The 12,251-nt window shown below is 35.5% G+C and overlaps 1 protein-coding gene across 1 annotated transcript in view; it reads left to right on the top strand.

The window, feature by feature from the left end:
• The window catches only part of LOC113506875 (proton-coupled amino acid transporter-like protein pathetic), a 35,756-nt gene extending 28,101 nt beyond the window's left edge, over nucleotides 1-7,655 (top strand). The window contains exons 5-10 of the mRNA XM_026889713.1: nucleotides 1,062-1,183; nucleotides 2,544-2,628; nucleotides 4,229-4,473; nucleotides 5,223-5,435; nucleotides 5,751-5,920; nucleotides 6,995-7,655. Of these exons, the coding sequence (XP_026745514.1) occupies nucleotides 1,062-1,183; nucleotides 2,544-2,628; nucleotides 4,229-4,473; nucleotides 5,223-5,435; nucleotides 5,751-5,920; nucleotides 6,995-7,302 (1,143 nt within the window). The 3' untranslated portion in view covers nucleotides 7,303-7,655. The remainder of the gene's footprint in view (nucleotides 1-1,061; nucleotides 1,184-2,543; nucleotides 2,629-4,228; nucleotides 4,474-5,222; nucleotides 5,436-5,750; nucleotides 5,921-6,994) is intronic.
• The last annotated feature ends 4,596 nt before the right edge of the window (nucleotides 7,656-12,251 follow it).

Below are 12,251 nucleotides of genomic sequence, written 5' to 3'. Positions count from 1 at the left end.
TAAATTCTGTACTATCGTCTATATACCTCCTTTACCTACTATATATCTTCCCATTCAATACAAGTAATAAATTGAGGAAAATAACTAAAAGAATTAGTGTAGTTTTATTTAGAGACTTACTGAAGATACTAGATGCATGAACAAATTCAAATCCTTTGCCAGTGATCTCGACATCTTAGTCGGTAAAAGACCTGAAGCCAGGTCCAGTCGCAGGTTCGAGCCCTGTCTAAGGTTTGAAGATTTTAATTGAAAAGCACGATGAAACTACTATAAATTAGGACTATTTGTAAGACAGAAAGTTAATAACAACTCACCCAGTTATGCAATGGAACAAATGTGGCCAATTCAAAACAAAATTAATTAAAGAACAATAAGTACAGAAAATATAAATACTTCACCATAATAAAGACGCAGATGCAAGAAAATACAAAAATTTACGATTCGTAAAACCTAAGATCCTGTCTTCATAAAAACAATTTTACGGATCAAACTTGTAGCTAAGTTTACTGCGAACATTTTAACTTATTCATCGATGCTAATCTCGGTGTATTGAAAATTTTATTACTTCGCTTGGGATTGACTGAAATAGGTCTTATCTTAGAAGGGACTAGGGAGCCAGTTTTATGAGATAAATTAGGTGGATTGAATGATTAAAGTCTGATTTTCTGATATTGCTCCTGGAAGTACTTCATTTTGGTATAAACATTTTTTTAAGCTTTATTTTAAGTGTATATATATAGGTAGTAAATTTGCCATAGCCGTAAATAAAATGTAAAAATAATTTATTTTCTTACTATAAATATTAATCTAAATAGAAAATATCGAGAGAATCTGTTATTAAACCTTTGTGTCAAAAGATCAGTAAGATACCATAGAAACACCACTTAACCTTCTTCTTATTCTATCCTTAGAATCTTACCATATTGTTCGTAACGACACGATACGTGAGTCCAAAAATATGACAATATAAAATTTCTAAATGAAAAAAGACAAGAACACTTTAAGGACCTAACAAACTCTATTACTAAAACCAATGACAATCTCCATTTTTTCTTCTCCAGGTCAAAACATCTCAAGAGGTCTGTGTGGATGCCAAGAAGCCATCGATGGGGTTCGCGGAGACGTGCGGAGCGGCCTTTGAGTATGGACCCAAGAGATTAAGGCCGTGGGCTAACTTTGCAAGGTACGTACGCAGGGAAAACGAGGCACTAAGACCTCTAGCAAACGACTACGATCAATATGCACTGGAGTACTTAGGAAGTGGTGGAAGGTGGGCAAATAGGGCAGCTGTTAATGTAAACTTTGACGATCAAAAAGTGATAGTTAGTAGCCTAATTTGAATAAACTATGATTTAATTTATGTCGATAAGGTCACAATTAGCATAGAGTTACTTAATTTATAACTAGGTGTTCAAAAAAACAAATTTGACTCAAACAGACCGATAGCATTCGAGCGAACATCACAGATAATAGAGATACAACTCGCCGTAGAAGATTTTCAGGATAGGTTAGTATTTATGTAAATATGGCCCGAAAATGATTTTTTTAAACGACTCCCGCACTGAGGAATTTAATCCTTGTATTGGCGCGGGGGTTTTCACAAACATACAATTCATATGCACAAAGGCACCCATACTCAGAAAAAGCATTGGTGGATCACGCAAACGCTTGTCCTACGCGGGAATCGAACCCGCGAAACGTCACGCACAGTTTGTGTGTCGTGATGACCTTAACCACTCGGCTATCCGTGCAGTCGAAAATCTTCTACTAATCAACAATTTTATTTGGACTTACTTCATTCATCATCATTGGCCTAGCTTTTTCCCAACTATGTTGGGATCGGCTACCAGTCTAACCGGTTTCAGCTAAATACCAGTGTTTTACAAGGAGCGACTGCCTATCTGACCTCCTCAACCCAGTTACCTGGGCGACACGATACCCCTTGGTTAGACTGGTTGTCAGACTTTTCAAGCTTCTGACTACCTGTTACGACTTTATTTTGGCTTTTTATTTGGACTTACTTCATAGATTGAAAATAAAACATTTGACATCAATTTTCGTCCGAAAACTTTACGGCATTTTCCATTTAAGTTGAGTACTTAAAATCTATAATTAACGCTTAGTGTTTCTAAGTATCCAATTTAGAATTTTGAGATATTAAGGAAGTTAGATTAAAATATCACTGAAAGGTTTGACTAAATTTTACTTTCTTTTGAGACTGATTAAATTTTATTTCTAAAATCTTAAATCAAAATTACTAAAATCCATTCAGCCATACTTAGATTGAGTATTAAAGTTTGAAAATTAATTTCATATTTGTTGGTGGAAACAAAGTAATTAATTAACACCTTTCTCTCAAAGAAATTAATACTCGGTTGTTTAATTACTTTTTGTATTGCTCTCTTGATTTCTGCCGATGCACAAACTCCAACTATTTCTATACGTTTAAATGGTATTAGTATCTTAAAGACTAATATTGTCAAGTACCAAATACTTGAGTTGTCTTCCGAAGGCTCTTAATAACTTTTCTTTTTTAATTTCAGGACTTTTGTGGACTATGCGATGACTTGTACCTACCTAGCTGCACTTTGCGTCTACGTAGTATTTATAGCTGAGAATTTCAAAGAGGTAAGCTTCCATTGCGTGTTAACTATGGAACTTTTAATACACAAGTGTTACATAACATTAAATGAAAACCATTTGTGATAAAACGTCATGGTCTTAAAATTTAACAGCTAATTCAAAGCGATCCACTTCATAAATAAAATATGTTACTGTTTTTATTTAGTCGTAAGTCTAATGCCATAACGTTATTAAAACAAAGCTCTTGTTTGTGTGAAGTTAATAATGATAATTTTAGAACAAACCAAGTGTCGAACTGCCTGACTGAGATCCTAAATACAAAACAACTACGTGAGTCTGTGACTAATTTAAACGGGTTTAAGTTAATTCAGTTGTAGGTTTAGTCGACAACACCTAAGTAGTTACAGTTCTTTAGCCAGTTTCTTTGAGCCTGGAAATGTCTCTTAAAAATAGTCTTACTGCCGGTTATATTTTCAATAATATGTTTTAAAGCCTCTTTTCTTTTTAACTAAATCCAATGATAATATTAGCCCTTTGATGGTACTTACAAATTACTCACTACGCCTAAAAACAATTTGCTTGCAATATTTTGTCAGGCGTTGACATGAAATTTGTTTACAAGGTTTATAGTCTTTATTTTATTTTTATAAACATATACATACTTAACTCTTTAGCAAGAAATCCTTAAGGTAAAAGTTAGTTACAAAACTTTTATCTCAAAACCTTTTGGTTCTCTAAAGTTCTTTAATTTAAAACTATTAAAAAGCCAGTCGTCGTTGACATCTGGTGTCTACGTTTTCATTTTTTGTTGTTTTGCGTTCAAAACTTCTAAAGGCGCCCAACTTTATCAGGATTTATAGGATCGCTGCGGGGTTGCCTAGCTTGTGAGAGTAATGCGACATCCAGAAACTTCCACTGCCACTGATCATTTTTACCGTCCCATACTCAATGTAAACTTTTGTAAATGATTAATCTCTGTTGTCGTTATAACGACAAATAATTAAACAAAAGTGTCGGCACATTCATAAGTTTAATGACTGTCCGTTTGTTATTAGAAGAGATGACATTTTTTATTTTTATTGCGGAAAACACAATCTCGCAATTTAACCGTTTTTCAACAGCGCTGCCTGCGTTACAGCGAAATTTTAGACACCACCTTTTGAAATTCTTGAACTAACTGTAAATCACATGAATCCTGGAAGAAATTCTTGGAATGTGCCAGTTCTTCTCATAACCGACGATTTACTCGTAGAATAATATTTTAAATATAAATCACTAAGTATAAAATCTCTGACATAGAGCCCATTCTGGCCGAGGGCCCGTGGCATTTTGCAGTCTTGCCACCCTATTCTTACGTCATAGCTGGCAAGTTAGGTAATACCCTGAGTATATAGTAAGTTTCATTCTGTACTAGATGTTGCTCGTGGGCTCGCCCGCTACAAATAGCAAATTATTTCACCGGAACTTAAAATCCGAACAAAAACTGGTTATAAAATACCTGTGTACTAAGCTCTTGCCTGAATCCGTTCAGTGGTTTTTGCGTGAAAAAGCCATCCATAGATCCACGCGTACAAACTTATTAAAATTACATTATATTAGCAATATTATAAGACTTATAATTGTCAAACAATTATTATTTTTCCAGGTATTGGACGAATACGTACCCGAATACAAGTTGTCAGTGGAAGCGTACTGCGCATTGACACTGGTACCTTTAGTGCTGATCTGCCAAATAAGGAACCTGAAGTGGCTGGTACCATTTTCAGCGATAGCTAACGTGTTCCTGGTGATATGCTTCGCGATCACCATGTACTACATCTTCAGCGATTTGCCAAAGCCTGAAGGAAGGGTGGTGGTAGCTAGCGTCACTCAATGGCCTTTGTTCATAAGGTAAGCACGCATGAGTTAATAAACTCTTCTAATTGCTGCTAGAAATGATATCGTATTTGTAGCCGATTTATTACAAAACTCTTATAGTCGGAGGCATGTAGTAGAGACGCTGGCTGACTAATCTTAAATACCTGTTTAAAATTTTATAATAATTATGTAATTATGCCACGATTTCAAAGTGCATCTGGCTTTTGGATGCTTCAGAAAATGAATTTTGTTCATCCAATAATTATCTCAAAATAATTAACGACCTTATTTGTAATTCCGACTTTTACCCATTTGACTTAACTACGCACGTTTGTGACTGTGTGACTTAACTTCGTAGCTTTCCTAGTTAAGCCCTCGAAGCCTTTTACTTCGAAGCTAATTAGATTAAATAGAAATACGCTGATTGCTTTTCGATCGCAATGCATATTAATTTTGTAACGCATAAACAATAATATTGTATCGAATACCTCTCTCAATTTCTCCCATATGTTATCCAAGCAGAGTTTATTAAATATTAACTTTATTGGAATGCGGTCCCAGAACAATCATCATCATCAGCCCATATTCGTCCACTGGTGGACATAGACTTCCCCAATTGCACGCCATCGAGATCTATCTTCTGCTGCTCTCATCCAGCTCCTGCCAGCCATCTTGCTCATCACTCCAACATCCCAAAACAATATATGATATACTTATATATTCCAAATGACTACCTAAATCTTCGAAAGCAATGTTCTCATCAACTCCTTTTCCTTTACCAGTACAGTAATCTTCGCCATGGAAGGTATCGGTGTCGTGATGCCAGTTGAGAACGAGATGGCGAAGCCCCAGCAGTTCCTCGGTTGTCCCGGAGTCCTCAATGTAGCTATGACTATCGTCATCTCTTTATACGGACTTGTTGGGTTCTTCGGATACATGAAGTATGGTGATGACGTCAGAGGAAGTGTCACATTGAATCTACCTCAAGACGAAGTGTGAGTATTACATATTAGTAAACATTGACATTGGTTTAACATTGAATAAAAAAATGGAACATTAGTTCATTTTAAATTTAATTACTAATCGGGATTATCCTGTATGAAACACGTTACATAATTGGAAAAGTAACAAAAGTAAAATGTTGTATTAAACATTTTATGATAATTAACGAGTGTTAAACAAATTGTTAGTTTTATTAAACAAAATATTGTCGTTTTTTAAACTTTATAGTTTAGTTTTAATCATTAACAATGTTAATATTTATTTATGTGTCATTGATTGATTCTATGTAATTTCGCTTTTGTTTTCAGCTTGGCCCAAAGTGCCAAGATCCTGATGGCATTAGCAATCCTCTTCACATACAGCCTGCAGTTCTACGTTCCTATGGAGATGATCTGGAGACAGTTGCACAACAAGATCTCAGTCAGATTCCACAATGTCTCCCAAATTGCTATCAGGACTACTGCAGTTGTGGGATCCGGTAAGATTTGGAATTATTTTTACTTGAGACTTGAGGGAAATTACCATTGAGGGAAACATGAATGACGCTTTAACAACCATATAAAACCCAATCATCTTCAGCTATCGCTTTTCCCAACTATGTTGGCCTTGTCTTCCAGTTTAACCAGATGTTGCTAATTACCAGTGTTTACAAGGAGCGACTGTACACCTAATGTCCTCAACCTAGTTAAATACCGCTTAGAGAGGCTGGTTATATCAGTCTTTTTCTAGCTTCTGACTACCTGAAACTCAAGTCAAAGATGTATAAATAACAGCCGCGATCCACCATCTAACTTGTGTTTCGAAATACGGAGTTACGCTCTATAACATTGACAAACGTAATAGAATCTGAGATCAATCAACTTGTCCAATTGTAGCTTAGCCAATAAAATAAAAGGAATAAATGGTAACTGAAAACACCTTCATTTGGTAACCCTAGTTATATCGCCTACTGTAACTGTGTACATTCCATTAATTATATTTCTCAAAACCAATATTTCCTGGTAGACCATGCATAGAATAAAATCGAGTTTAAAATAAAAGAATAACACATATAACCCTACTCTGCACTCAGTACATATCGGGTTTTATCGAGTAAATACACATAATCCTAAGGGATTAGGGTTAAAAAAATACGATACTATAGATGCTTTCACAACGTTTTATTATTCAGTTCACAAACCACGCTCGTTCGGATTTGCAAGATTTACGAATATGTGGATAATGTTTAGGCAGAGTGCCTTAGTTTGAGTTACGTTTGGTATGTCTGTTTGCATATTTTGGGCATAAGGATACTGTAACTGCTTCTTAGGGTTCCTTACTGGGGGTTATGACTTCACTGTCCGTCCGCCTAACTGTTCGTCCATTTGTCTGCCATCAGGCTGTATCTCATACACCTTGATAGATAAAAGGCAGATGTTTTCACAAATGATGTGTTTCTGTTTTCGTAGTAACAAAGAAATGCTAAAAATAAAGGTCGAGCTGTATTGGACTAACAACTTTAAATAAGAAGACTTCATGCAATGGACTAGTAACAGTCGATTTTTTTTAACAGTTTGCTTAGCAGCAGCCTTCCCAGACCTGGAGCTCTTCATCAATCTCAGTGGTGCCATCTTCCTGTCAACCCTGGGCCTCCTCACTCCAGCAGTCATCGACACCGTCCACAAGTGGGACCGAGGACTTGGGGCCTACAACTGGATCCTATGGAAGAACATCTTCATTGCCTTCATCTCTCTCCTGGCTCTGTTCGCTGGCTCCTTCGTTTCTATAAAGAGTATGATTGAGAAGTTCGAAGGAGTTGAAATGATGGAAGTAGCTGCTAATGTGACCAGTGTATCAGGAAATGTCACAATGGGTGTGTGAAGGAATTTCATCTCTCGAACCGTTGTCACGTTCGATGGTGAAAATATTTTAAGAAATATTAAGAACTTCAGCAAAGTGATGCTGTTAAATAATAATCAAATTACTTTGTAATTATGTAATTCGTTGAACAAGTTCTCCAAAATTAAAGTATCCCTGACTATTTTTTTGTAAACAATGATATAAGCAACATTGACATTCCCGATATTATTTTAACTATTTGATAAGGTTATTATAAGGATAGTCTTATGGACTATAAACTCACTAATTGGGTTGTGAATTTAATAACAAAAGCCTTAAGATTAACTGTACTACAAAAATATTTCTGATATAAGTTTTGACATATTGTTGTAAGTTTTTTCTCTTGATAGGAAAACAGTTTTTTTTCTATTCTTTTTTATCCCTGTAATATATTTTTAAACCACAGACGGTCGAATTAAACAAACTGTTTTGAATTTGAAAATATGACACTACTTTACTAAGAAATATGACGTGATAATTGTTTAGAAACAATTTAGATATAGATTTGTAAGATATTCAAAACTCATTGAGCTTACAGATTTTTGTAGATTTTTATGTACAAAAGACAAAAAATTGTTTATTTATCTTAGTTTTCTGATTTGAAAATTATATCGATAAAATACCTACTACATCATAAAATTACTTATTTTAACGAATTAATCTTGGAGATTTTTTTTTAATGCAATAGGTTTCATTCCGAATTGATTAGAACAAAAATAAATTCAAAATCTATACTTTGCGAATTAATTTTCTTCTTAAATAAGAATTGATACATATTCTCGTGTTACCAATAACTTTTACAATAGATTTAATATTATACATAGATGCCATTTACTAAGTGCCTAACGATACTCTAACGAAAAAGTAAGATGTGTTAAAGAAATTACTTAATCAAATGTAAATAGAACTTTTCAATCAGGAGTTGCTTTTAATGCTTTAAAATATAATAAGTCGACAAACACTTGTGTGATCCACGAATGCTTGTCCTGAGTCTAGGGGTCTTTGTGCATGTGACTTGAATGTTTGTAAAATCCCCCGCGACACAAGGATTAAATTCCTTAATGCGGGAGATGTGTAACATGCTCTTGACAGTTAAGTACTTCGAATTTATATTTGTGAAAACAAGGAAAACTAAAAACTATTTTCGTATAATAATCCTGGGCAATTACAACCATCATTATTAAATGATGTGACGCGGTGGGGTCGCGAGTTCAGTTCGACTCGCGATCCCGCCGCGTCAGCTCATGATTAAGGACTCCGTTTGGGTACGAAACTAGTCGGGCACCGCCGATAAATACGCGTGAGACCGTTACATCATTAAATAATGAATCAGTCTCACGATAGTTATTATAAAAATTACAACCATCGCTGTGGAAGTAGGACGATGCGTGCCGAGACGTTCTATCTCCTTTCCACCAATACAATGGTGTGCTTTAAAAGTTGATATTATAGGCACTATTTTAAGATATATAGTAAATAGCTTAAGTAAATGAGAACAAAATACTTTCAAGTGTTTGTATAGCAAACTAAAGTACATAATGAATCCCACTAAAGTTCTTTTTCAGTTTTGCGTTTTAACTCCAGACATTTGTACAGTCCGTCCTCAAAAAAATAATAATATTAGTACAATTACATTTTAAATATTCTGCTAACATTTATTATTATAAACGTTAAATGAAATGTGATATGAATAATTTTAACATTTAGCTGTAAGTTAATTAGAAAATAAATGTAATTTGTTTCATCATATTTTTTTATTCTAAAGTTATTTGATCTTGTGGTGACTTTTGCCCAGCGATCACTGTCCATGCGGCTGACGTGACCTTTTTTTTTTTTTTTTTTTTTTTTTTTTCCGGGGAAATCCTCATGGACTTTCTCCACCCTGGGGAAGGCGGAGAGGTGTGCCGGACTCCTACCGGCTAAAACCACCGGAGTGCTTCACCCTTCCCTTGTAACTGAGACCACGGGGACGCAATGCAAACTACCGCGATCCCAGGCAGGGACACTCCTTGGAGGAGCTGCCACTTTAAATAAAAAAGTTGATTTTACTTCCACCAATTAGGAAGCACGCGGAAGCACCGCGCGCGCCGCCTTTAGCTTTAATTTAGGGCGATAGACTTCCCCGCGTCTACCGCCGAAAGCTATTTATGGTGGCTGAAAGAGAGCATTATCAGCCCTCCTCTTAGCCCTTGTGCGTCGGGCACGAATCGGGAGAGTGGTCGACAGCTCCCGCTCCCTTTCCGCACTTTCTTTGAGTGCCATGACCTCGTCACTGAATTCGGCGACAGCTCTCCAAGATTCCTCACTTCCAACCATTGAGGCTACTACAGAAGGAAGCGAGAGATCCCCGCCCACTACCGCAACGACTGTCTGTCGTTGTATTGCCCATGCTGGACAAACCTCCAGGGTATGCTGCGCATTATCCTCGCTGTCGTTGCAGTGGTGGCAACAAGGTGTGCCCTATCGCATTTTAGTCTTGCAGCCTTTTTGCCGACGTCTATGATCCCAATTTTGGAATGCAGTGTGGTGTTCAGAAAATGCTCTAGAAACTTAACACTTTACTGAAAGACCCAGACTCGAGCTTGCACAAATGTAAAAATAAATGTGTCTTGGTATATTACTTTACATATATAACATTTATTTCTCTCATCATCTTAAATGCCCTGTAAAATGAACAAAGCCTTTTATTATCCCGTATATCGTCGTATAAAACCCTTACGTTCTCATTTCCCGACGATAAAATTCTATTCTCCTCGAGTCTTTGTCCGTCTATCCACAGTTTACACAGATAGTTAGACAATCTAAGCTTTCTTGTAAACAATTCTTAGTTGTTACGACTTTCAATTGTACTGCACAAAACCGGGAAGGCTGGTTTCTATACTATTCTGACATTAACATTCGAGACACTTTCTAAGCAAGATGTTGGTTACTACAAAGTCTTATGATCTACGGAAATTAGACGTTACATAATTTGACACTCAAAGATCGCATTACTTTTAGCCAAGCGGATTGACACACATAAATGCGGGTACTTATTACGTAAACCAAAGCTGTATTGTGGAAACAAAATGTGTGAGTAATTTGTGTTTATAATGGAGCTTACATAAGGTAAATAAAGTTTTGTAACAGACACGAATGGTATTAAATATTACGAACACTTTTAGAATGACGGTCTTGCATAAGATTCGGCCGATTATTTTTGGTTTGTAATCTTTCGAATTTGATTGTAAGATAACCATAATGTTACACTCCATCCAACTTATTTTTGTTGTACTTAAATGCAAAATTAATCCCAATCAGTGTAGGTTTGAGCCTTCATACCGTGCTGGTCATCATATTATTATATCCCTACCAATCTTTTAACCTACCCCACGACAAATACATGAAGCCAAATGTTCTGTTCTTACTTGTCAAAGCAGATTAAATGAGAGATGTTGTACGTCCTTATGCACAAAAATTCACAATACGGGGACTAAAAAGAACCATTTCTTTGTCTTTATGCATTCCCATTGTGCACATAAAGTTGAGACGCATTAAACTCCTATAAATAGACAATTAGCTTCACTCACAAATAAAATACCAACATCTGTTCAAATTGAATAATTGCAGGTCATAGCTCCAATACACTTCGATTTAACAAATAATTGCGTTTAAATGTTTTACGACGTACTTATAGTAAACTCTATCCATATACCTTACTCACTAAATACCCACGTAGTTACTATTATATTATCATATCCAAAAGTAAAAAACAGAACTAGGGCACTGCTGTCAGTCCGTCTGTTACCAGGATGTCTCTCATAAGCCGTGATAGCTGCATAGCTGAAATTTGCATAGAGACGATATATTTTCTGTTTCCCCTACAAGACCAATATCTATTATATCATAACCAAAACTCCTACCAAATTATCGATTTCAGATGCATTTTCAGCTTCAATTCAACATTCTATATAATTGACAAATTGACAAGCCAATTACAAGTTAATTTGTAAATTTGAACAATTTTATGATCATTCAATTGTAGAATCTAGCTACGAAACAAAATATGTTCAGCGATAGATCTACTATAAAATCCAATATTTCTTGAATAGGTAGTACATAATATGTTATTCTATGAATTGAGTATAACGCAGAAGTTCGCCATCTTATAAGGATCCCTTACTATTCTCGCACGATACCCAGGGGAGAAATAATGAAGAGATCTGAACCAAAACTATGAGATAAACGTGACTAATGTTCCTCACTAGACGCATATAATTTGCATTCTACAAGATTATAAATATGTCATTATTAATTTATTACAAATTTTGTACAAGTATTGAATAATGCTATAAAAAAAACTTAACTGTTGGATGTAACAACCGTATAGGTTGTTTGTAAGCATAAATATTTGAAAAAGCCTGTAAAGCGCCAGTCAGAATCGAGAGGTTTCCGTAATGATAAGCGTAAGACAATAAATCGGTTAAGTGGTATATAAATTTTGGGAAGCATCCCGCGATTTAATTTTTCACCTGCCAAGAAATTTATGCCTTCAACAAAAAACTTTATGATCTCATATACATTTTTTTATTAGAACGACAATATAAATACATCACTTGAACTGTCAAGCTATCACGGACATCACGTCTAATGAAATACTTACAGCATGGTGGCCGGAGGGAGAGACCCAACCCTGATCAAAAAATGATTTTAAACACTTCTTACGAGAAATGCAGTCTATTCTATTCTTATGCTTAAGGCTTGTATTCTCGCTAGTGACCTAGTGCATTCGGACGAGTGCGGGGGTGATGTCGATGCAGTATGTATACGGGACGCATTTTTAAATAGTTATTATAGAAATCAGACATATATAAAAAAATAACCAAACCAAATCATTTTCCTATGTATTGCAAAGCAGTAGATTTTTTTCTAATGTTCTTTTATTAAAAATA

This window comes from Trichoplusia ni, chromosome 2 (genome assembly GCF_003590095.1).
Source record: "Trichoplusia ni isolate ovarian cell line Hi5 chromosome 2, tn1, whole genome shotgun sequence".
Lineage (NCBI taxonomy): Eukaryota > Metazoa > Arthropoda > Insecta > Lepidoptera > Noctuidae > Trichoplusia > Trichoplusia ni.
The sequence above is the reverse complement of the archived record's forward strand: the minus strand, read 5'-3'. Positions and strand labels throughout refer to the sequence as shown.